The 27,030-nt window shown below is 38.7% G+C and overlaps 1 protein-coding gene across 4 annotated transcripts in view; it reads left to right on the top strand.

The window, feature by feature from the left end:
• Positions 1-27,030, top strand: part of LOC124165736 (rab11 family-interacting protein 4B) — a 569,850-nt gene that overhangs the window by 109,762 nt on the left and 433,058 nt on the right. For all 4 annotated transcript variants that reach the window (XM_046543222.1, XM_046543223.1, XM_046543221.1 and 1 more), the window contains exon 2: positions 21,171-21,273. In XM_046543222.1, coding sequence (XP_046399178.1) covers positions 21,171-21,273 — 103 coding nt within the window. The remainder of the gene's footprint in view (positions 1-21,170; positions 21,274-27,030) is intronic.

Raw genomic sequence — 27,030 nt, 5'->3', positions numbered from 1 at the left:
AAATAGATATCGTCATTTAAAAATGTAAAAGCGTGAAATAAGTACTCCAGGAGTAATAATCTTTCGATTTAGGCAATAAAAAAATAATAGGAAACCACCCTATTAGAATTATATCCGCCAACATTCATTCGCTTCTGGGGAAATTCTTATACCATAATCGGCCGAACTATATGTTGATGCCGGAATACAGCAGTTTTCAGTGGGCAAACAAAACTTTTATGTTCCAATTTTTCGGAAATATTTCAAACTGAAAACCGCTGAAATATATCTTTTTAACGAAAAAACAACCATCCCTAATCCTAAACTTACGCGGAATCGTGGATAACAAAATACGTATCTATGATTGCAGTAATTCGAGTTGTAGTTTTATCCTTGAGGATGCTGGTAAGGAAACCGCGATATTTAATTTTTTGAAAAACAGGTCACTAAGTATTGGGTTTTAAACTAATTTTAACACTTTTCATAATCTAAAAAACTTCATGATTTCATTGAAACAAAACATTGAAAATTCTTGATTTTTCGATATTTGTTTCTTTCATGAAGAAATATTATTGAGTTTTTTTATTTCGGGGGAGAGGGGGAGGTCCGGAACCCTGGTCCCCCTGAAATATAAGTAATTCTGTTTTAATTTAAACCGTGTTCAAAACCGAACCATTCTTTAATGATATCCAGGGACGGATTTTTAGATTAAAAGATGCCCTAGGGCAGCGGTTCCCAAACTGGGGGTCGCGGGCCGTTAGGAAAGGGGTCGCGAGATGTATAAAAATAATATGGTGAACTATGAACTTAAACTTTGACCACCATTTTTAAGGGGTCGCGGCTAAAACGTATGGGCTAAAATGGGTCGTGGAAAGAAAAAGTTCGGGAACCGCTGCCCTAGGGTAATGCTCTTATGAGGCCTTTTTACTACCCATTTTTAAGTTTGTTAGTCACCTGTGAGATAATAAAATGCGTCATTACAGTGGGATAGATATGTATATTAATATTTTCAATGAAACATGCTATGATCGGTACCTACTAACTTCTACAGAAACGTGACACGGATTATACATTTAAAAAGTCAATAATGTAGAGTGAATATACACTTTACAAATTAAAGTTTGAAATATCAATTTCTGATCAAATTCATGGAACTTTTGGGTTCATACGGAGCATTGAATATTTCGGAAACATTTACCAAACCAGTTTGATAAATACTACCAATATATTCGCAGCAGCTTTGTAAATACTACTAAAATCAAAATGATGATAAAACCGACGTAGCGTGCGCATATGAAATATTTTCAACCAGGAAAAAATTCTTCTGCTTAAAAATCATAAAATAAGGAGTTGGACGCAAGTTTCTGCAAAAGAAATACAAAAAAGTGGAGAAATACCTGTAATATGCCTTCAGACGGCATTGAACACTAGCATGGAACTTGAACATGAAATGGAATCTAACGCCAGGGTGTTTTTTTTTGGAATCTTTAAATTGCAATTGTGTATTGGCTATAAAACAGTAACGATAGACCGACAGTCCGATAGATTTCGCAAAAGTATCAGTGAATTCGATCAAACCGAGCAATAGAGGTCGATAATTGTTACCAAGCAAGCAAGCACGTTCGTAAAATGAATCATTTCGATGAATGTTACCAAACTTGAAGCGTATCGAATCTATGCAGTTATTTTTAGCAAACTCTTTCGTACAATCGACCAAGTTATGAAATGTCGAAATTTTCCATAATATTTAGCAAGAACGCTTCATCAAATAAATCAAGTGCTTTATTATTTGCAACAAAGTTTAAGTATATTTAACAGAAATACTCCCTGACATGCTTGTTTGATGGTTATTAACTAACCTTTTCTTTTTGGTCTAGACCAGTATTGATATTGAGGCTCAAGGCTGGAGTCTAGTTAGCCAACAGGAAAAATCCGGCCCTTAAGATGACCCTGTACAATTGAATCGGCAAATCTCCCTCCAATGCTTCTGGCGGCAGTTAATTCCTTCCTCACAAGAGGGCGGGCGGTCTCTCCTCTCTCTCTCTCTCGCCGTCCACTCCTCCATACACCTCTTGAGACCTTATGGTCGCCTCACGTAAATAGTCTCCGACATGGAGTATCCTCGACCAAATGGCCGATTCTCTCTCGCGGAGGGAGGAGGAGGGCGATCCAAACTCCTCGCCCATTCGCGCTTCGAGTGACTTTGAGTCGATAGAAATCGCAATATCTCGAGATAGAAGAGTGGGGTGGGAGAGGGAGGAATGGAGGAGGACTTCTCCCTGAGAAAAAGGTGGACTCGAACCGACGTCATCGTGGGGATGGGAAAGGAAGGGGAACCAAACGTTTCCTCCCTCACTCTCTCTAATCCTCCAATGGCTTCCTCAGTAGGTATCTGTCACGTGGGAGTTCCCCTCCACAGGTTGCCGCGGCGACCGAGAATATTGTTGCGCGTTCGTTCGTAGCGCGTTACCTCCTCTCGATACATGTTCCCCGGCGCGATTGTTACGTATTGTGACGAGTTTACTCGTCATGCTGCACTCCCCGAGCGCCAGGAGTTCACTCCCTCTGCCGGAACATCCACATTTCGATTGTCATCTATTTGAAATTTGTTAAGCCTATTATTGTGTTCGTCCTTATTGCCTTGTCTACACTACACACTTAAGTGACTTCACTTAAATATAATCTTCAATGTGGTGCGGTAGCTACACTTGAGCTTTAAGTCGACTTCAGCACCGTGATTGTCTATATCGGGAAACAGTTATGTTGACAGATGAAGGTCTAGGAGAGCAATCAGTGATTCTTTGATTCAAAGCGACAATTATTTGAAATAAACTTCCAAACTCCGTGAATTTTTGGATTTAGAAGGTTAAAAGGAAAGACCGATTTCAGTTCCTGAGGGAACGCTATATGGCGAGAGGTGATGGAGCCAGAGGAATTTAGAATTACTAAGCGTGACTTCGTGGAATGACATATTCATTACGTAAAGTATAACACTTATTGCTAGTCAAATTCCACTGCTTTATTAAAACCATTGATGTTAAATTTCAACCATTAATTCCTCCCACGTCCAATGAAATCGCCATATCTTATCTCCCTCGGCATCCCTAGGACTAAAATTAAAGCCCTATACAATAGTTTCAATAAGTGTGTGGGATGTTACTGAGTGCATTCTTTTAAGTTATTTTCGATTATGACACCATGGAAAATAAACTGTTTTACCGGATCCTCTGCCGTCGTCTCATTGTCAGTCTTAAAATTCCTTAAAACGTTTCTAAGTTTTATAAATCGAGTTTCACCGTGAGCAACAGGCATAGCAATTAGTTTTCACGGAAATAAAACCAACAATAAGATGAGAAACGCTGCAAAATAAATTCGTCGAATTAATATCCCCAACACTAGAAATTAACTAACGAAATAGAACGCTCAATAACCACATCATACAATACAGCACAACTTAGAACATAATCAACGGGATGATGTGAGATGGGTATTATGTGCCATTTACAACACATGAAGAGCTTCAACCGTGCGGAAACAGTTACCTACGCAATTTAAGTTGGGTTCTAAGATGACTTAAGTGGAGGTGTACTTAAATGAAGCTGGTGACACCTACACTACCAACTTAAATACAGAGCCAACTTAAGTAGTCACTTAAGTTACTAGTGTAGACCCGGCATATGGGCGTATTGTGAAAATGTTTTGTACCATTTGTCTGGTAATTTTTTCCTTAGAATGAATGCAAGGAATCGCATTATTTCACAAAATGCTCACGTTAAAAAGCTGTCCCGGTAAACCTCCATCACCTCAACCAGCCCCTTAACAATACAATGATTGTTGGACGTTTTTGCCGTGTTGCGTGCGCAGGGTGCTGTTTGTGTTCGCAAAAACTTAAAAATTAACAATCAAAACAATAATGAGGACAAATTTTTTAATGACGATTTAATATTTCTATTATTTTATCCTTTTTTATTGCGAGTAGCATGTTTTATAATTCCGTATATATTTTTTTCTTTTTTCATTTTTTTTAAATTTTGCTCATAATACTGCAACATTAAAAATTCACAATATTCTCCCATTTGAACTTTACTAGGAAAGGAAAGACAGAAAAAAATACAGTAATTCATTGATATTATAAATATTTTGCCGTCCTTGGTGGCGGCGGGGTAAAGTCCTCGCCTGCCAAACAAGAGGTACGGGTTTGAGTCCCGCCCGGGTACTTTTCCTCTATCCAGAGTTTGGATGTTCGTGCACGTATAATTGTTGGGATGATTAACTAACCTCGATGTAAAAGGCCAATAGGTACGTGCTGTTTTCGGTGGTATATTAAAAAATTTATAATTTCCAGTTAACGTTATGCCGGCTACTAATAAACGGTTATTACTGTTAATTTCTGAATAATTATTATCGTAGTTATCATAAAATAGGTTTTGATGGCTCATGATCAGAATTTTATGTGATTTTATTCACGATATATATACCTACGTCTTTCAAAGAAAGGCAGAGATCACAATGTTTTTATGTACCATAAGTGTGGCTATTTTTTCCTATAGGATACAATAAGGCATTGATATTTTAAATGAAAGAGAATTGGTCCATGAAATAATCTTTGCGAACATAATTGTTTATAACTCGTGTACAAATGCTAATTTTATCTAACTGTGCCTTGAGAATACTGTAGGTACCGACAAAACTTTTTTTTTTGTTCCGGTAATTATCGCGTAAAGTTCCGTCTAAAAATAATTCTAATTCTTTTCCTGGCGCATGAATATTTTAATTAATTGTATTGGCACATGGAATGTAGCGTGAGACAAGATATAACAGTAAAAAATATATTGAAGCCTGCCAAAGCAATACCATTACCCTGGCTGGGGCGTTTTCTTGGGGCGCAAAGCCTCCTCCAAGTTTACCCATTATGACCGAATGTTGCTTCTGAGAAACATAAAAAATGTATACATTTTCAGCTTTATTCAGGAAAATTTTAAACTACGTGTTCTTTTGTGCTGGCGATGTTTAATGGCGAAATATGTAGCGGCCACAATAAGTATGATTGAGTAGTAAGTTTTCACATTTTTAAAATGAAACGTCTTGAAAATTCAATTACTCCCAGGAGCAGCTCTGGGTTAGAAAGTGTTAAAAGGACCGTCGCAAAATTCTGTCACCCGAGTAAGAAGACTAATGTCTCAAAGAAAAAAATCATTCTATTTTTTAACAATCTACGTCATATTATATCTTATATATTTCTGAATTAACTGATGGATTGAGGACTACCTTGATGTTAATTATAATTTTATTGTGCTAATAATTACGTTGCCGAACGAAAGGGATAGAGACATCATTTTTTTTACCGTATGTTGTATCCAAAGGTTTGCAATCTAGTCTTCAGAGGCTTCATATAATACGCTTCTTAGTATGTTCATCACCATCATTACCACTAGTCAACAATGCGAAGATTGATACGGAGGTTTCCGCAGTGATTAAATTGAAGATTATTTTTCGTGTAAATGCCGCGTCGACTCATTTTTGGCTCGTCAAACTCTCGTCCGCAAAAAATGAGTCGACGCGGAAATAACCCGAAAAATAATCTTCAATCCTAAGATTGGTTTGACGCAGCTCTCCACACAATTCTTCCATCAGCTATTCTTCTCTCACCTGAGTATTTCTTCTCTTTCACATCTTTCTTTACCTGTTCCATGTATTTTGTTCGAGGTCTTCCTTTTCCGTTCTTGCCATCCACTTGTCCCTCGACGATTGTCTTCATCAGGCGATCATGTCTAAAGATGTGGCCTATAAGGTTGTTCCGTCTTCTAATTAAGGTTTTCATGAGGCTTCTCTTCTCTCCTACTCTTCTTAGGACTTCTTCATTACTAACTCGGTCGAACCATTTGATCCTCATCATTCTTCTGTAGCACCACATTTCGAAGGGCTCTATCTTTGCTTTCTCCGCTTCTGTCATTATCCATGCCTCACTTCCGTAGAGAAGCATACTCCAAATGTAAGTTCTGATCAAACTGGGGGTCTCTTCTGCGCTGGCTTGCAGCCACAACCGTGAACTCCATGTATACTCCAAATGTTGGTTCATTTGTACGCCATTAACTGATAATTATTTAAGTATCCTATCGATCAAAGTAGTGGATTATTTGCGAATAAATCCGGTGGTCTCCCCTGCACTCATGGACTAACCTATTGAAATAACTATAAGGCAAACCCCCTTTCATTCTATCTTTTTTTTAAACCTGTTATCTTCCTTCCTCGTCCTTTTTAATCCGACATTCTACCCTCTAAAACTGTTTACAACGTCCCATCCACGCTGATTATTGGCTCCAGCAATATAATTTATAATAATAACAATAATATGTAATATAACAATATATAATATAGTATGTTATACTTTCTTCGTCCTATCTCACTTGGAAGTGGCAAAATGAAATTCCGTTACCTCCCGACTGGCTGAAGTCGAGAAAAACAGCAGCCTAAAAACTCTTCGAAAAATATTACTGAGAACTTCAGGCTTGACTTTGTGAAACCTCTCCATAGATGTAACTACGTTACGAAACCCGAGTCGTGCCCATATTAATGTAATAGTGAACCTGACAAAGTTTTGCTCCTTTGTTTTTACGAAAAATGTTTTTTTTTTAGCCCAGAAGTGGAAGCTTCGCTTAAGAACGTTGCCCCGGAAGAGCGTGTCATTATCACGAAAATGTCTAAATTTGATCTTAAGGCTGGGACACAATCAACGTGAACTCGTGACGTGATCTGTTCACGGGAATACACGCGGAGATGGTTGACGGGAAATCGTAGGTTACGGACACATCCAGCGTGAACGAAGACGCGACCGCGGAACATATACGTACGTGAGAGATGGCCGGCAAATAATCTCAATATTGGTGACATTGCGCTATCGTATTCTTGATACTAGCTGAAAGCTCTCGTTAGATTAAGCTCAAATATTAATTTTTTCTGGCAATTATAATCGCACATTTTCATCCAACCTTAGTTATTTGGCTTCTTAAAAATCCATAGTAATAAATAAAATGTCGAAAAGACTGGATAGCACACTAAAATTGTTTACGTGGTAACTGCAACGTGCATCCAAGGAAAAATTGCTTGCGTTGCCATAGCTCTGTAACGAATGAGTTGCGACCCCATGTTTATTGACAGAAAATACTTAAAATTGTCAACCCTACCACCTCCAGAAGTACTTATTGCAGATTCCACCTGAAACACCCTCTTAATTTTTAGCATATTTTTTAACTTTCTCACTTTGGTACTTTAATTAGAAATGAGTTTAGAGAATTTTTTCAGGCTTAATGTGGCGGAATTCCAACATATTTGTAAATTTAATTTTAGAGTAATTAAATGAGAGCTTTGACCGAGAGTCAACAATACAGTTGCGCAATCTCCCCCATTTTGCGATTCATTGGTTTAGACATTTATAATGACAAATTTTCGTCCAGCCTTAGTTACTTAACGTCCTTAAAAATCGGGAATATTAAATGAAATGTCGAAAAGACTGGATGCCCAAGAAAAACAGTTGTCATGGTAACCGCTATGTGCATCCAAAAAAGAAATGTTTGCATTTCCATAGCTGTGCAACTATAAGGAGTTGCGACCCCATGTGTTTTTGCGACCTATTATTAATTTTTATGGACAAAAAATGCTTAAAATTGTCTCCCCTACCACCTCCGGAAGTACTTAGGTATTGCAGATTCCACCTGATACATATGTCCTCTATATTTTTTTTAACGTTATCACTTTGGTACTTCAATTGGAAATGAGTTTAGAGACTTTTTTCAGGCTTAATGTGGTGGAATTCCAACATATTTGCAAGTTTAATCTTTGAGTTTAATTAAATGAGAGCTTTGAGCGTGAGTCAACTATACCAATGCGCAATCTCCCCCCAATTTGAGATTAATTATTCCAGGCAATTATAATGGCAAATTTTCGTCCAACCTTAATCACTTAACGTCCTTGAAAATCAGGAATATTAAACAAAGGCTCGATACAGGAGAAAAACCGTTGTCATGGTAACTGCAATGTGCATCCAAAAAAGAAATGTTTGCGTTACCATAGGTGAGTAACTAAGGAGTTGCGACCAGTGGCGCAGCGAGGGCGGGATTTTGGGGGAACCTCCCCAGACCTCGCAGAAATTTTTAAGTTTAATCCATTTTACTTAAATGGATTGATATTACTAATATAATAGCGTAAGTATTAATTAAATATCCGTCAGAAAGCCGTAAAAACTCATTATTTTGAACCATTTATCTTAAAATTTCGCAATTTATTAATCTCGCACCAACCGCTTATCCTGGTGGGTATTCCATACCCCCACACACCCCGGTATTAGTCGCACCTAAACCCCCCCCCAGACTTAATTCCTGGCTGCGCCCCTGGTCATGGTAACTGCAATGTGCATCCAGAAAAGAAATGTTTGCGTTGCCATAGCTGCGTAACTAAGGAGTTGCGACCCCATGTTTATGGACAAAAAAATGCTAAATATTGCCTCCCCCAACATCTTCTGAAATATTGCAGTTTCACCCTGAAACGCCCTGTGTAGTCCAACTCATATTTTATTAAATCCCAGCCGCTTGCACAGCGGAACTTCACATGATTTGGAGTTCTGGTGACGCGGAATGGCGATAGAGATACCTTTTCATCGACTGCGGGCACGAGGTTATCTCTTTTCCTCTCATGCTGCCCGTTCGCCCGCATCCCCTCAAGAATTGACGTATGTTACGCTATCCTCGAGTAAATCAATCGCCCCCAGTCGATAAGCGTAATGGCGGCGGCCGGCGCGCGCCACCGTCCACTGCATCCAACACAAATAAATCTCCGTTTAAATAATAGTTGAACTCGCGATGATGACATGCCCCCTTCCTTAGCGTAAAAATTTTATTTTAATTATCTTCTTCTTTTTTGTGAATTTTGATTCTGATGTAATTAAAAAGACTTGTATAAAAAACGCTTTTACCAAAAGCAATATAAAATGCACTGAAAAGGTATAGTAAAAATAAAATAAAAAAGGATAAAAAAACACCCTTTTTTCCGAAAATCTTATGAAGTGATATAGTAAAATACAAGCTTTTCCTCAATCGGAGAATTAAAGCGTTTCTGACTAGGTTTATTAGAAGAGTGTAGAATTACCTAATAGGGGAGTTAGGATTGGCATTCTCTCTTTATTCTCAGAGTGATGTAAAGCTTACATTTTACTATTTAGTGCAAGTTATTTTTATTTAGGATAAAGCGTGTTTTCATTTTTTTATTTTTCTTCTATTTAGTTAGAAAAGAAATGCGAATTTTAAATTGATTTATAATTTATTATAATATCATTTTCATTATTTTATTTTATAAAAGTTAGGACTATAAGGCTTCCAAAAAGTTCCTCATATATTAAAGAGCGAAATAACAAAGCCTCAAGCGATTTAAGACGCGTGAATTCAACTTGTAATCAACATTTTTAAAACTACTGTAAACAATTAATTATTCACGATTTGAACCAGTAATATCCTATGTACAGCATATTCCTTGTATTCCTCTTGTACCTTTTTAGGCACAAATCTCCTCTTTTACGGGCACCATCGCTTTTGGTTTCCTCGCCCATCCCTAAAAAATTGTACGTTTTTCCCTTAAAAAATAGCATATATGAATCGCTCAATCGTCGCAAGAGGCAACAGCGGGGCAATGAGAAGCCTATTGATGTACAATTTAATTTTTAAAAAGACTTGACAATGAAAACAAATAAGCAAACCAAAAACAAAGATTTCTCTACGCCTCCGGGAGCTATGCATTTTCCTATACTCGAACAGAAATGTAATGCTTTGAGAATTTTAAAAATTATCTCGTAAGTATGCGGGTAAATGCGAAATTTCACTATTTCCAATTTATTTTTAAATTATGCAGAAGTGAAGAGAGACGTGTCGAATGATAGAGAAAAGACGGAATTACCATCCGTCGATTCATGGCGGGAAATGATCGTGTGAAACGGTAATTTTTTCCACCATAATTGGAGAGATCGCTGGAGCTGTCCCTTGAAAGGGATGGATAAAATGATCGTTTGGTTCAGGCTTAACGAAGCGGCTGGGATATTTTACTGGAAGCTTATTCAGCATGTAAAGGGGTTCGGAAAGTGTTCATGAACTAACGGAAAATATCATATTTCGCGGGTATTGTAGTGTCCGATTGTCAAATTTATTTTTATTATTTTACGGTATTGTTTACCTTGCCTGTGTCAGCCGCTAATGTTTGAGGTGCATTTATGCGCTAAGCGATTTTAGTTTGCTGAAAGAAATAGACAGAAGAATTATTTTAAAGCAAAGAATGATCAACAAATAAAGTAATAAAGTGTTACAAATGATATTTAATGTTAGCAAAGACCTCATCGTCGTTGCGTGAGTCGATTCAATACTGATGCGCCACTGTTGGGTGGTAAAATCTTAGACCATATAAGCAACTGTATGCATTCTTATATGGTCTAAGGGTAAAATGAAGCGGTTTGACACAGGGGCGGATCCAGGATATCTTTCTGGGGGGGACAAGCAAGGCCGTATCCAGGATTTTGTTCTGGGGGAGGGGGGCACAAGGATACCTCGTAATACAAAATGAACGCAATGATAATGGGACCGTATTAAAAGTCTTGCATATTTTTTAAGGGTCTGGTGGGGAGGGAGCCCGTGCCCCCGTGCCCCCCCCCCCCTAGATCCGCCTATGGTTTGACAAAAGCCATCTGAACAGTTTAGCGCGGGACTTCTGCGCATGCGCGCGCGGTTCTATCGACCTCGTGTCGGTATCGTGGCCGCCTCGCCGCCGTCTCTTCCCGTCTAACAGTTGAAGACCTCCCGCCGCACCGTGTACGCCGCGTCCGCCTCATTTTCAAATGTAGAGTTCCTGGCGCAAGTGCATTCCTTCCATTCCATTCCGCGGGATGGCACGTGTGCGTGAAAACTCAAAAGAGTAAAAGGTCGAGTTTTAGGGGGAAAATAGCGAAAAATTGTCCTGAATGGCACATATTTAGTAGATATTAGCTAATTTTGTGGCAAAAGCTTAGAGCACATTCCTTGAATTGAACAAATGACGAACTAAACCACATTGTTGGCGTTATCCCCATGACGAAAAATTGATAAACTAAATCCCTCACATTCCAAATTGTTGCGTTCGCTTGAAATTATTGTGAGCTGACCTATGTGATTTTGAGTTTTGGATGTCGAAGAAAAGCATTTTCTCACCCTTAAGTTAATTAGAAAACCTTTTTGTTTCAGAAGGAGATAAAGGATAGTTTTCATTCGTAGCTTTATGCTAATATTTAGTTTTTCCCGTTTCTTTTGTTGTAATTAACTTAATTTGTTACAAAAGCTCAGCGTACATTCCATGAATTGAACAAATGATGCATTAAACCCATCACATTCCAAATTTTTGGCGTTCTTCTGCGATTGTTTGTTGATCGAAGTGATTTTGAGTTTTGTATGCCGGAGAAAGGCATTTCCTCATCCTTAAGTAAATGAGACAGCCATTTTCATTTAGGTAAAATATGTTTTATTATGTTTAATTCCTAGCTTTAGGCCATTAGATAGTTTTTCACATTTTTTGGAGATAATAACTTTGTAGATATTTTTGTAAAAGTTTTGCGTATATTAGCTCATTTTGTTGCAAACTCTTAGCGTGTATTCCTTGAATTGAACAAATGATGAACTAATCCCCTAACTTTCTGGATTGTTGCATTTTCTTGCAGTTGTGTGTTGACCAAAGTGATTTTTAGTTTTGGATGCCTGAGGAGAGGCTTGTATATTTTTATAAGTTAATTTAACTTCAAATTAATTAGACAGCCATTTTGTTTTAGCAGTAGACGAAATGGGGGTATTTTTTAATCGCAGCTTCAGGTCAATATTTAGTTTTCACGTTTCTTTTATTGATATTAGCTTCTTTTGTTCAAAACCTTAGCATGCATTCCTTTTTCGTAGTTGATAGTATTGTTCTCTTTATGTACTAAGAATAATATTCAGATTTCCTCATTTTTGCAGCAATTCACTTTCTGGTTTGACATTTTTAAGATCAGGTGTATTATTTCTCATTTCTAATGCTCAACAAATTTCTCCGTTTCGGTTTTTTTGTAGTTAAATGGGAGCCAAAGAGCAATATCATTCATACCAAATATTTTTTTTTGTTCTGAATTTCCATAACGATTTTATGTTTGTTCATCGTATTCATAACCCGGAAACTGTGAATAAACTCAAAGTTATGGGAATATGTTCGTAGATAGTTGACATTAACTTACTTTTTTTAGCAATAAACGATTAAATTCGCCTCGTAGCGTATCTCTTGTGGGCTAATACGTATATTGAAAATTATCATAGCGACGAGAGAGCCACCGTTTACGGCGACCGGTTGAGGTCATTGGAGTCGCGGGAGTGGAGAATTCTGTATACAATATTTATGTTCATATCCACGAATATTACATTAGAGTAATCTAAAACCGCCGCTACGTTTTTTGTCGCTCCGCGCACATTAAAATCAGATTTCAATATCGCCACTGGCGGCACTAATAGTCATCAATTGGACTTTTCTTAATGAGCCAAAAAATCATAGAAACCACACATTTAAAGCATACGAGACGATATTCATCTATAAAAGACCGCTTTCATTACGGTTATATGAGAAGGTCACACTGAACGAGATACTGTTGCCTAGCGGAGCCGCCGAACAACATGTGCGAGAAACGGCAAAAGATACAGCGCCTAACCGCCATGTTTGTGAGCCAGCCGGCGGGCGCCGTTCCGCACGGTGTCCCTAATGGGGACACCTGCTATCCGGATGGGATGAAACGCAGGAGGTACGAAGTCCTCCAGGAATGAGGGAGGCTTGCAAGAGGCAGACGGGCTGAGAAAGGGGATTTAGGCGGAAAGGTTTCTAACGCCCTTGGGCGGTGTGAGGTGGGTGGTGTCTGTCCTACAAAGCGCCGTCGTGGAAGGCGCTATCTTAGTCGTCGTCACATTATCACGTGCTCGCGAAGGCGTTACGAATCACCGCGAACCCGTCATTCGATCCCAGGCGAACATAGTGCCGCAGAAGGTGGTCAGACTAGCCCGACGCAAAGGGAAAACTCGTCGAGTTATTGTTTTCTTTTTTTCCCCCGACCATACCCCTGCAGCTGAGGTTATGATGAAGCGGCTATTATGATCGTCGGAGCTGGAACGATGTGGCGGGAAACATCCCGTTGTACGAGTGCTCCTAAACCAAATGCGCATGCGCAGTAGACTCTCTAAGCTTTCATAGGAGATGTATAGAGGAATAATCAGCTTTTGTGTTTTGGATCAAGATAGAAACGGCGAAATCCGAGTTGTGTGATGGAACTAATTGCCTGACTACGACAATAGTGTTTGTTTTCATGTTGTTTACTAAGATTTGAAAGTTTATTTAAGTTATATTCATGCTCGCGGAGTTGGAGAAATACCAAGATTTTGATCAAGTATGACTTCAATGAAAAATATTTGTAGTTTTTCATATTTAATTATTGATGCTGACATTACCAGGGATTTGTTGATAGTTGTTGATCAAAGTAGGAAGGCGAAAATCTCAAAGAAAATTAAAAGAATTTGGGACAACTAAAACAATTTGAGAAAAAACGTTTGACGTTACATAGTATTTACCTTCCTTACTGTTTTCATTTACCGTCACAACACGGTTGTTGGGGTGTCATAGCTGGACTTGGCTTTTGTTTACTTCACATTATCATATTCAGTCTTGCATACATATCCCCTGAATTATCGTTGCCCATTTATCCATCTATTTAGCGTGTTACTTCCCCTCGCTTACTGACGACGCGACGGTGGCGAGTATAGACCACATCTTTGAGGCGGGCCAATATCAATGTAAGGTTAAGTTTCACTAAATTTAAGTAAGGAAACACTACAATATTTTGTATTTAAAGTTAATTTAAACTTTTCAAAAGTATTGTGGAAATACAAATACTTATACTAGTTTATCGAGTACCTATTTCGCTGGTTCTGATCTGCGATTAAAATAATTCGGATTGTTTACTTAATATTTTCTTTATTTTCCTTATTTCGGTAGTTTATGCAATAATATTATATCCAAGTATTATTAAGCAATTAACTAGAGGACAAGCTTGAGGTCGCTCAACTTTATTGGCTGCTGTTGAATGCTGACACTCTCTGTCGCCTAGGTGACACTCATAGATACAATGGGTGTATTTTTATATATGCCACACTGCACGGGATGGGCCATCCATTGCCTTCAATTCCATCTTACATTCGCCCCTGACTTAGGTAATCGTGTCAAAAGAAAACTATTATTTTCAAATTCTACCTATCTCAAACCTTAAATTTTCTCATATTTATCCGATCTAAGCTTACGTACAAATAACGCAGCAATTCCACATAAAATAAATAAAAAATATAAACACGGAATACAAGGTATTCCAATATTCTGCATCGAATATTGTATCACTGCCGGAATCTAAGACAAAAAATCCTGTTATTTTGGTCAATAAAATTATATTGAATTTCGGTATCCATGTCCAAACATGCGTACAGAAATGTGAAAAAATATTATAAAGATGTGTGCCTGTAAACGATTTAAGTTTTTCCTGGTGAATACTTCTGACAAATGTTTCTCGGGTTTGCATCCAGGTTAAAAAAAAACATAGCTGTATGAAAAACATAAGGGTTAAACGTGAAGAATTTCAAAAGACCTACAGCCAATCGGACGACACCTGAGCCGTATTGTTGTCTCCGTAAACGGTCGATCCTGTTCAGTGTGAAATTGAACTTCATTCAAGTAACACAGCCTTGAGGATGGAAGACAAGTCGTCTTCCGAAACGTCGGCTTACATAAAAGCTTTAACCTGGATGCAAACCCGAGAAACATTTGTCAGATGTGTGCCTGTGTTTGTAATGCTTTGGGTAAATGCTTTACTGATGCTTTAATACCCTTTCAATCCAGCTCGTCAATAAAGTGTATCGATTTTTTTTAAATATTTCCCATCTTCTCTCTGGCCGTGAGAAGTTATACGGTTGGTGATTGATGTAAGTTAAGCTTCGTTTCGAGAAATGTCATAATCTCAGTAAAAAAAATTGCAAATTAACGCCATATTTTGAGAATGCGTTCTGTTCAACATCCGGATGTATGATTGTAGGACTTCTTGCGATCATTTATTTATTTATTTAAGGAGTCGCTCACATACAGCATTTCTGCCAATTTATAGTGACGCAGTAACAAACATAAAATTTTAACATAAAAAAATTTGAACAGAGAGCAGTGGCATAAGATAGTAAAGAACAAAATAGAAGGCACGAGGAAAGGGAGGTGTAGAGGGAGGTTTATTTACTTGCTGAGGAATGGGACATGGCGAGTTTGATAAATGAGTTTAAGGGCAGAAAAAACGGGTCAATATTGTCTGGTAATGAATTGAGCAAGGAGCAAAGGCGGTGTTGGAGGGATCGCTTAACGAGGGATAGTCTGGGGATAGGCGTATGGAGCAAGGAATGTGTACGAGTGGGTCGGCAAGGCACTCTGAAATTTATGGATGAAATCAAATCAGGACAATCAATGTGTGAATTTATCATGCATTACGTTAAGACGCCTTATTTCAAATATTGGATCACCCCACAATCTTACCCAAAGGTTTGATGTCCGCTACTTCTTCCCTGACATCAACCACCGACCATGACGTATATGGCTATGGTAAAAACGAGTAATTTATAAACTTTATGGCCGGGTAGGAAACTTGGCGAAACTAAGGCATTATAACGGCGTTGAGTAAACTGGATTAGTCCACATACTTCGCTAACTTCGAAGCAACCAGTTTCTACTATTTGAGTGCAATTTAAATGGTGGTAAACGATAAAGCGATAAGTTAGCTAAGATTTAAATTACTGTTGTAATCAGGTTCTAATTGAGGGACATTCGCGATTCAAATCGAATACTTTTCGTAGGTAGGTACTCAATAAACGTTTCACGTCAAGGTTAAAAAAATGCAATATAAAGGCAAATGAAATGTGAATAATGTAATACTTTTATTTTTAAAGTTTCTCTTTGCTTGCTATTTGAGCTCACTGTTACGCCATTTTCATTTTACTAACGTGTTTGGCTTCAATTGCAGCATTCATTTGGCTATAATTTGAAAAAAAGTCGCCATCTTGTTGTATTTCTATCACTAATCTTATGGTATAAAGGACTTTTGCATGTCCTTTCTTTACCAAAATTACGTATACATTCTAGTAGAAATAAATATTTCCCCTGTGCTGAGATACGTTCTGCCTTGAGAGGCAGTATAAACATGTGGATTCTCCGTTTCTATTTTCAGCACATGTGGGCGCGATAGTCTAATTTTCTTTCCCGTCCGTCGATCAAATTCATTGAGAAGAGTATATTGTAACAATTTCACCAAAATGACTATTAGTTCGTCGTACGTGCCAGTCTCCTTTAGGTATGAAGATCGCTTTCAAACGATATCACCAGGGCCGGATATAGATGAAAAGATTATTATTATTAGCATTAGCCTATCATACTTATGAGGCCATTCCACCTCCCGTTTTCATGTTCTTAACCTACATGAGATATAATAAAATATATCATAGTATCATACTGTATATCTATATGTTAAATGAAACAAGTTGCGATTAGTACAGTGGCGGATACAGATGGGGGGCGCGCGCCCCTCCCTTGCGGGTCCGGCCGTATTGACAAACATTGCAGAACCACGATTGTGACTTTTTTATATCATAAGATGGCATTGTCTTATATATGTGTATAATTACTTTAATTAAAATTTTATTTTACTCTGCCTGTGACTTGATTATTTTTTATCGCGATAAAAGTAAAGGCAACTCAATGTATCTTTTGCGCCCCCCCCTTGAGTGTTTTCTGTATCCGCCACTGGATTGGTACTAATCATAGCAATCAGTGTACTTATGAACCATACTTTGGTGCAATCCATTATATTCACACGAACAGATCCAATGATCCTAACGCGTTAATCTCAACCAATAAATATTTATATTTGTTCATTAGTCATATCAGGCCGGAAACTAGGGCGGGACTGGAGGTGCACGTTCCCCAGACGACAGATTTCAGGGGTCGGCAAAATTTAAATTTTTTAATTAATAAAAATATTAAATAAGTTATTTAATATTCCCGATTAAATTATTTATCAATAATTATTAAATTATAAATTAGTAATCAATAGTATTAATAAAACTTCTTACTGTCTCACATAAAGTGTGTAATTTCAAATACCGATTCTCAATAAATAGCTTATGATTATGGACTTATTATACTTTTATGATGGGGTAAGGAGAGGGAGGGATCGAGGGGGGATCAAGCTAGGGGGACGGAAAACTGATCTTTGCCCCCCCCCCCCCCCCCCATGACAAAACTCCAAGCCAAGCGTGATGGAGTGGAATATTTCCACATTGAAACGGTTCTTCCTCTCCACGATTAATCATCGTGGAAAATTGCAACTGTTTATTTCAAAAGTTTAATTTTTATATTGCTTACGATTTGAATGTAGACCCCTTTTGATCTCCAGGCCATAGGCTGAAGCATAGAAGAAGCATACAGGAAAATCCAGTTCTGGATTACGCTAATCGTGAGGAGCTGGGCAAGTGGCTCCCCAAGGCGGAAGAGTCCAGTGGCTTTTCAGGGCTAAACCTCTCCCTCGGTCGATCATCACACCACCATCGGCTCCTTTTGTCCCCCGTTGAGGACACGTGGTGCGCGGGGACAATAATCAAGCAGGAGGTGGACGCAACAATGCGCGCGGAGCGAAGCCCCTCGGCCGCAGGAGGCGCTGGCGGCGAGCGCACCGCGTACCCAGCCATTGAATGCGCTTGATACCACGCCGCGCGCCGATGACGACAAACACGTAGGCCTGAATTTCTAGCAGGGGCGCTTGAGGACGTGGTGTGTGACCGCAGCCGTTGCGGACTCATTGCGGAATTCTCTCCACCGACTGATCAGCGGAAAGCGGCGGTTACGCTGGCTCTCCGCAGCACCGCAGACGCGCTGTCGGCGCCCCGGCGAACATGATGGCGCGGGAGGTGGTTTCTTGTGGAGAGCGGCAACGTCGTGGGGAGAATGCAGACGGACGCCTGCCTTGTGTTCCCCCCCTTTCTCTCCCATAGGGGGCGAGCGTATTTTCTCGCGAAGTCGTGCTCGCTATTTTCGCTAAGCGTCTGCTGGTAACAGGCAATTGCCAGGCCAGTGGCGAAGCGAGGGGGAGAGGTCCGGTGAGTTCGGACATCCTCGCCCAAATATAAAAACACAATCAGGGCCGGTTGTCGACATCTTTCAAGTGTAATAACAATCCGTCCCCTTAAAAATAGCCTAAGAGGTGGTAGGGATTATCCCTGCTTACATTTTAAAAATAAATACAAATACTCGGGGAATAATGATGGGGACTTAAATATCTTCGTGAACTCATGAAGTGCTTTCTCATATATATTTAGTGTGATATTTTTAGAGCTTAAATACCAATTATACATATAATTGGACTGAGCGTTTTGGTATCCTAAGCCAGTGGTGTAGCAAGGGGGGAACATCCTGGGGGGCTCGAGTCCCCCCTCCCCCAATACAAAAACACAATTACTTTTCTTCATAAAAGAAACAAAATATTGAAAAATCATGTATTTACAAAAGGTTTCTTTGGCAAATTAATTTTTTTAGATTATGAAAAGTGTTAAACTTAGTTTAAAACCCTCTACTTAGTACCCTGTTTTCCATAAATTTCTCTCCCTGGTTTTGGACACCCCACCCACACTTGAAATTCCTGGCTGCACCACTGGCCATAGACAGGATTATTGGCTAGTCGGGGCATGTAAGTTAACATACTTATGTTTTTTTAAAGATAGACATAGGTTGTCAGGTTGGGCAAAAAGTATACGTTATTGGGGTGGTGGGAGGAGTATAATGAATGAAAGAAAAAAATGCTTGCATTTCAAGTTTGTTTTGAAACACACGATGCAAAAATTAAAATTTTTGAAAAGTAAAGAAGAGGAGGCTATAAAAAAATTTAACTGTGGTGTGGGACGAGATGAATGAAAATTCTCTTACTACATATATTTGGTGAATTTGGATAACTATAGTTCAACCCGTCAACTGTCCACTCTAATTACATAATTTTCCAATGTATATAATTTGTAAAAAAAAACTCGTTTAAATTTCTAGCACCCAAAGTAATATGAAGGGAAATGGTATTTTGTTACTCTTTAACTCAGTTATTTTTTATTGTAGCCAAAATCAATTTTGCTAAACTATAACCACAAATTGTCAATGAAATATTCTGTAGAACAAGTTACTGCAGAGAACAAGTTACACTAGTCAGATTAAAGCATAACTTCCATAAAATTGTAGCAATAAGTATGAAAGAAAATAAAAATAAATGAATAAAAAATTAATTTATTTATCCGTCCTATAAAAAATTCCCAACCCTCTATTTTCAGTGAAACTATTTTCAGCCAGCAAAAATTGAAACTGCTGCACTAAACCCAATGCTTAGCATGGACAATCTGGTCCTTGGCCTTTGGGACCTCTGAGATCCAGTCTCCACTGACATAGTAGATATTATAAAAATATTATTTAAAAATTACATAAGTATTGTAACTTTCATGGTGATCAGGGCATTGACGTTGAAATATGTTGATCAGCTAACATTCCTTTTTATATTATACATACGTATGCCCCTTCCTTCATTCATAAAATGCCATGAGTGCAAAGATACGTTGATATAAATCGCCAAAGAGGAAAGAAAAGGATAGGAATACGTAACAGAAATAGACAAGGATGATTGTGCTGCAGCAGATGTCTAAAGCCAGAAATCAGAAGGTAAGAAGGAGTACCTCAGCATGCACCCATTTCCTGACAAACACATTTCATTAGATATGATGTGTTATTTGAGTTCACCCTATGTTGTTGCCAGCGCAGTGCCGAATTTTAATACCAATTACCCGGGGAGAGGCCGGAACACCATTCCAGGGCATTCAGGCCAAAATTAAGCACTGACTAGGACATAATATTACCTTCGAGGCAGTGGATGTGGAGTGCTTAGAAATGGTAATGGCTCCAATGAATAGACATGGATGTTTTTCAGATCAGGGGTGAATATGAGGTAGGGGCCCATGGGTCCTGCCCCCCTCCCCCAAAATGGAAAAAATTAATTCATCTGAATAAATATAAACATAATTCCAATGAGAAAATAGTGACACACAGTTAATACCTCTTTAAAACAATAGTATTTTAAGAATGAACCTACTAATTATTTGTTTGCTGACTTTAGCTACTAAAATCTAATGTAGAACATACTTTGTGATTACTAATAACTTATTATTGGCATTGCCCTTCCCCCAAAAAAATATTATCTATACTCGGCACTGGTTCAAATCAATAGGGAATAAGCATGCTTAATAAAACCAACTGGAAATCATGATTTTTGAAGGCTGTTTTACCCTATACGAAGTGTTTTTATTTGTGTATGGACTGAAGGAAACTGTCACTCCTAGGATTTGACCAGGGTGTGCATTACCTTCCCATCCTGGGGGTCCACGTTCGAATCCAAGGAATGGCAGAGAATTTTCAGTGTTTGTCCAATCCCTTCATGAGTTCTTTGTGGAGGTCACTTCAAGTTCATCTCTCTAAACGTAAGATGGGACGTTAAGCCGTGGTCCTCCTTTCTCTAGGACCAGATTGGTGCCAGTGCTGGGTTTCTTTTCAACTTTCCTTTCCTGCTCTTCCCTCATAGTGAAAATAACCAGACCTGTCAGTCGCCTCTTCTAAATATCTACTGAAAAAAGTCCTGATCAATTTTTGTGGGGCAGTCTTCACAGTTCTCATGATCAATCACTTCTGTTTTCTTCTCTCACCTTTAACAAAATTTTTCTGCAATTTCTGGGTATTTTACCCTAGGCTGTCTCAGCTGTTTTGGATAGTAGAGTGTGTGAAGTCAAGAACCACAAATTGTGTTTACAACTTGATTTAAATTTCATCAATTTTGTATAAACCAGATACTTGCATGTACACAAAACTTATCTCCTAGTTTTATAAGAAGCATTATTGAATATGTCCACTATGTATAATATTGTATGTTACTTTTGTTTCCTTTTATCGGCATTATTTTAATGTTATACATTGATGAGTTCTATATCATATGACTTGCTGAACTATAAATTTATAATAATTTTTTTCAGGAAGTCACTGCATTCACTCGAACATTGGAGCCATCTCTCGGAGGAAAGGTGTGCTTTGACCAGTTCCATTCCAGTGTACTGATGTGGCTGTATGGCACAAGCGGTAAGTGCGTGAATGTTTTTAAATCATCTATTTTGCTGCCAATGCAGATGGGTATTTCTACTTAACCCATTTCTGCCAAGAAAACGTTCTGCTTGTGTTATTGAAGATACTTAGGTACGTTGCTCCTGTGGTCATCTTTAGCAATCCCATGAAATATTCTGGTTATACATTAACTTGTTCCTACAGAATTAACCGTAACCTTATAGCCAGTGGCGTAACTATGGGGGGGGATGAGGGGATAGTTTCCCCCCCAAAGCCTTAGAGAAATAAGAAAATTATTTAAAACTATTGCCTAGTTTTGACATACAATACTGCACCTGCTTAAAGCTAAACTTTTAATGAGAATATAATTTGAAATGTATTTCTAAGCATGTCATTTTAAAAAAAATTTCCTGAATCCCCTGTTGCCTGGGGGAGGGGGTGGCCACCCCATCCCCTCCCAAAGCATATTCCTAGTTACGCCTCCGCATATATATTCTACACAAAGTGATGGTAACGAAGTTAGTATCTAAAGTAGTTCAATGTCTACAAGTGACTTTGATAGAGAGGATGAATCATTAGGGAAAGTACAGTAAACTCTTGATTTTACGAAGCAGGATTTTACGAAGTTTTCGATTATACGAAGTGATATTGCGGTCCCGGTGAAAAGCCTATGCTAAATACATGGCGCTATTCGATTATACGAAGTTTCGATTATACGAAATTTTTTGAATTTACGAACCTCGGCTCGGTCCCTAGGAGCAAATGGCATTCGTTTATACGAACTACGGCGAAAAATTTGTCAACAAAACTAGTTACGCCGGCGTAAGTAGCTAAAAAATCAGCGCTTCCAACTGTGGTCCATCAAAAGTGCGAAATCCTAAATGATAATGCAACTTTGGAGAGAAATTGGTCGCCAAAAACCTCACTGTGGGAATTTAGGGGGAGTAGGAGTTCAGTTAAAATATCGCGGCTGACATTATGCTCCTATTTACGTGCGTGTTCGTAAACATAGCATCGACAATAATTCGTAGTTTAACATGTCAGGAAGGTCGCGCGGAGTATTTCGTACACCCCTAATTAACCCTTTGCACTGCTGTGAACGTACTTCGAAGACTACTTGACTACTTTTCGCCGAAGCACTTCGAAGGGTCCCTAATCCGGGACCCTCTCCTCGACGAGCTCACCCTCGCTGGCCCCTGAAACTGGGCTATTTTTTAATGAATTACCTGACGCAACCCTGGGTTTCAAAGGGCAAAGGTGCCATGGGGGGAAAAAGAGTAAAGTGCGTGTTACTGTGGGGCTGTGCGTCAACCAAACGGGCACGGACAAAATAAGCCCGTTGTCATTGGGAAATTTGAAAGGCCACGGTGCTTAAAACATGTAAAATTGGAAGCCCTCCCCGTTTTTTACCATGCAAATAAAAACAGCTGGATGACCCGAGAAATTTTCCAGCAAACTGTTATACGTCTACAGAGAAAAATTGCTGGAGAGAACAGCAAAATTGTTTTAATAATGGATAATGCCACCGTTCATAAATACGTGGAAGATCTAAAATTGGCTAATGTACGAGTCCTCTTTTTACCCCCGAACTCGACCAGCAAGTCCCAGCCCTTGGACCAAGGCATTATCCAGGATTTTAAAGTCCTATACCGGAAGAAGCTTGAGCGGTATTACTTGCGATGGATCGGTATGTATACATTCATCTATTTTGCTCATGTGCGTTTGGATATCGATTTAGATATTTTTATTCATGATTATCATTCTTTCAAATCTATTTGCTACTTTTATAAATGGGAACAGAAATTAATAACATCCCGAAATGGACGTTGATACAAGCAATCCGCGCCATAATATCTTTTCGTGTATATATTGGCCTTTGTGAATGAACAACTTAAATATCTTAAGTACTGGGCTCTATTTACCGCCAATTTATATTTCAGGCTTCTCGTAATGAAGACGCACTTCCAAGTCTAGCCATGAACTTTCTTCTCACACGCTTCCCCGTTCTCCCATGCTGGGGTTCTGTCTTTCAAAAGCCTTTGTCCCTTCCCTCCTGCCGCCTTTGGCTGATCTTGCTGACACCCACCTTACGCATCCCAAACCCCTCCTTCCCCAGCATTTCCCATTCACTCCCTCCCTAAGGAGACTGAGCTTGTGTGCGTCGCAAAAAAATACGGCCCCCAAAAGTAGACTGAGGCAGAGCTGAAGGCCATTTCCCCACCCTTCTTTGTCCTGCCCCCTTCACCAGTCCTTGTGCTGACCACACTTCTTCCCTCAGGCAATCCCCATCCCACTCTTATTCACCCCACCCACTGGGAACGTTCCCCGATTGTGGAGAAGGGCATGGTTCATCTTTACCTGCAACGGGGGGAAGTTATTAACCGGAGAGAGGCGGAAGAAGTATCTTCCACTATCGGGAAAATGGTGCCGCGCTTATAATTGTCTCTCCTCTTCTCAGCTGACTTTTCAATTGAAATTAATTTCTTTGCTCTTTCCACACTATATTTATTTACGATTATGGCGCGACTATTTTTTAGTGCTAAAACTAAGAAAATCTTTTCTCTATGTCAATGATCCTTTGCCTAACTTTCAATACGGCGGAGATAGGAACACGAAAACTAAATGAGGTGACGGTACAGGTTTTTGCGTGTCATTTTTTGGGAATTCACGCCAGCGAACCAATACTTAACCACGTTGAGAAATGATAAAACGTCTCTTGTAGGAAAACAATCAATGTGGATAATAACGTTTCTATCTATATTTCTCCGATACTGTAAGATATTTCTCCTGTCGTTTTCCGGTTGGAACCTTGCTCCTGTCGGCATAAAAGGAGAGAAACATACTATATGAACAGGTCACCTCACACCCGGTATGAAGAATACAGTCCTGATGAAGAATTAACCCTGTAAACACAATGAGTTGCAGCAACGTTGCAGTCAGGTTGCACGAGGTTGCAGAGGTTGCAGGGCTGTTGAGGTCTCTTTGCAATGTCCTGGCAACGTTGCAGACAGGTTGCACGAGGTTGCAGAGCTACTTAGGTCTCTTTGCAACGTTGCAGACAGGTACCTTGCAGACAGGTAGCAACGTTGCTTTGCAACGTCCTTACAACAATTTTCCCTCATTCATTAAAATATGAAAATATTGAGCTAAAAGAATAGGTACCCACACAGCAGAGGATATTCCTGGAATATCCTATTTTGATCCCTTATATTCCTATTTCGTCCCAGAGACATTGCGAACCATTGTGGGATATTCGCGGTATATATTTTGACAGTAGGCTTTTGTGTATGTAATAACTGAGTCACAGTTGTTACAGTGTGTTTCATCATTTCTTTTCGGAACACCCAAGAACGCCGTCCACCTGGGGTGCTACGAAATGCAGATTAATTAAAAAATCAATCAATTCCCTTCAGATGTAAAAAAAAATCCTGCCATGATAAGTTTTCCTCGTTTCATAAAGAAGAATGTTCTTCGAAATGTGATTTCACTCGTGCTTTTTAATCTACTAAGGCGATGATACAAAAAAGATATATTTCCCAGTGGGATTTATTCCTCAAGTCATAAGGCGAAACTTAATTTTTCGCCTACCAAGATTTAGACTCCCGCCCGCGATGTCGAGCTATCGATTGTGGATACCATCGATGGTCGATTCCACCAATAGTCGATTTCCATCGAGAGAAAAACAACATGCCAACGGCCATGGCCGTTTGATGGCCGTTGTCGTATTCATGTGCACATCAATAATGTTACGTGAACTGTGTTGTGTTCTTCGTGAGCGGAATTGATCCTGCCGAAGCATATCAGCCTCTTAAGTTCTTCTTTTACTTGTTTCACCAGCACCTAGGCAATCATCTACTGTTACTACGTAATTTTGTAGTGTTATGTTTGCGAAACTTCTCCAACAAAAGTTTATCAACCGCTGAAGTTCTACTTTTGCTTCCTTCATCAGAATCTGGGTAAGTAGAAGTGTTGCTTATTGCAACATTTTTTATTTTAAATGAAGCATATTCTTAATATTTTCAACCTTCTCACACTTCCTGAGACAGCTCAGTCAATCCATCTTCTTTGGATTGAAAAACATTGCATATGCATAAACTTAAATTTATTTTAATGCTTGACGCATTGCATCACCGTAGTGTGGGAGGATTATGAAGAAAAACTTCTCGGCTTTACTATTTATTGAGTCATTTAAAGTTATTTACATTTTTTATAGTGTTTATTTTTCATTTAGGTGTAGTGGGTTTAAGTGTAGCTTCATGTCAAAAACATCTTCATGATGATGTAAAAAGTTTTGGATCAAAGTTCCAATCAGGTAATTGTTATTAAAAGAAAACATTTCAATCAATTTTGTGTCTCATTTTTGATAATTTTTTGTAGTTAAAGATGTCACTGTGATTTTGTTAAAGAGGGGATAAGTAATGGGATTTGATTTGTTGGAGGCAAGTCTATTTGTGCACATTACTCAGGGATAAAACCATTGGGCCATAATGATAAAGTGAATATCAGTTTATCTGTGGTAATATTATTAATACCCAGCCCAGTATAGGAAATGGTTTAGATTCATCTTCCTTTATGTTTGCTTGAAGCACTTTTCAATAGAGTGATCAAAGACTTTGAGATGCGTTGGCTCCCTAATATTGTTTTCTTCTAAGCAAGCAGACTGTTTGATCTTGATTCCAATTATGCAGGGTATCCCATTTATCTTGACCACCCGAAATAACTTTTTGTTCAGATGGAAGTTCAAAAATGTGTCAAGCTAATGTTCATAAGCCCTCAGGGGGACATTAATCAGCATGACTGCCTTCCTTGTATCTTTGTTTCTACAAAGATTTGAAGAGTGTGTCTTTTTTAAATGACACCCTATATTTTTTATGAATGACTGGTGGAGTAGTTCCAATACCCGCCTTCCTGCACTAAGTGCTATTGAGTCAGACATTTTTCATAACACTGTGTTTATGTTAATGGTCCACTGTGCTACATTTTTGAATAAGTCTTTAGGAGAGGAAATGAACTGCCAAATAAAAAATATAGGGTGCCATTTTAAAAAGACATACCGCTGTTCATATCTTTGTAAATAATAAAGCTACAAGGAAGTCAATCATGCTAATTAATGTCCCCCTGACGGCTAATGAACATTTGCTTGACACATTTTTGAATTTCCATCTGGACAAAAAGTTATTTCGGGTGATCAAGATAAATGGGACACCCAGTATTCTTCATGTAAAATTGTCATAGTGGATGTGTACAGCCTTTGGTTCAATGAATTATCCCTAATATAATAATTTTTATTTCAGATTGATTTTTTGAAAAGAGTTGGGGGTTCTACTCCACCAGATGCAACAAGGCGTGGGTTGAGAGCATCATTCTTAGATGATATTGCAAAATATTATTTATTGGAAGGCCTTAAAGGGAACATAAAGTTTGGACAGACACACATTCATTTGGCTCTAAGCTGTAAGTAAAGTTTTCAAATTTCTATTAATTAAATACTTCAATGAGACCAACATATGTCAGTAGCTTAGGTATTTTCCTTGAGAGCTATCAGCAATCCATCCTTGCATTTTGTTGAAATTCTTGCAAGGACATTACTTTTGTTATTTTGTGCTGTCCAGCGCCCAGAATTGAATTATGCTCTCTAGTCTCTTGGGTTGTATTCAAAGTTAGTACTCTCCCTTTCAATACAACCCTAGCATTCGATTATTTTTATTACCATTCCTATGATTTTCAAGATTGGCTGTTCTAAAAAATATCATGAGATAATTTCTGTTTTCTTTG

The sequence above is a fragment of the Ischnura elegans genome, chromosome 9, assembly GCF_921293095.1.
Source record: "Ischnura elegans chromosome 9, ioIscEleg1.1, whole genome shotgun sequence".
In the NCBI taxonomy this organism is placed as follows: Eukaryota; Metazoa; Arthropoda; class Insecta; order Odonata; family Coenagrionidae; genus Ischnura; species Ischnura elegans.
The sequence above is the reverse complement of the archived record's forward strand: the minus strand, read 5'-3'. Positions and strand labels throughout refer to the sequence as shown.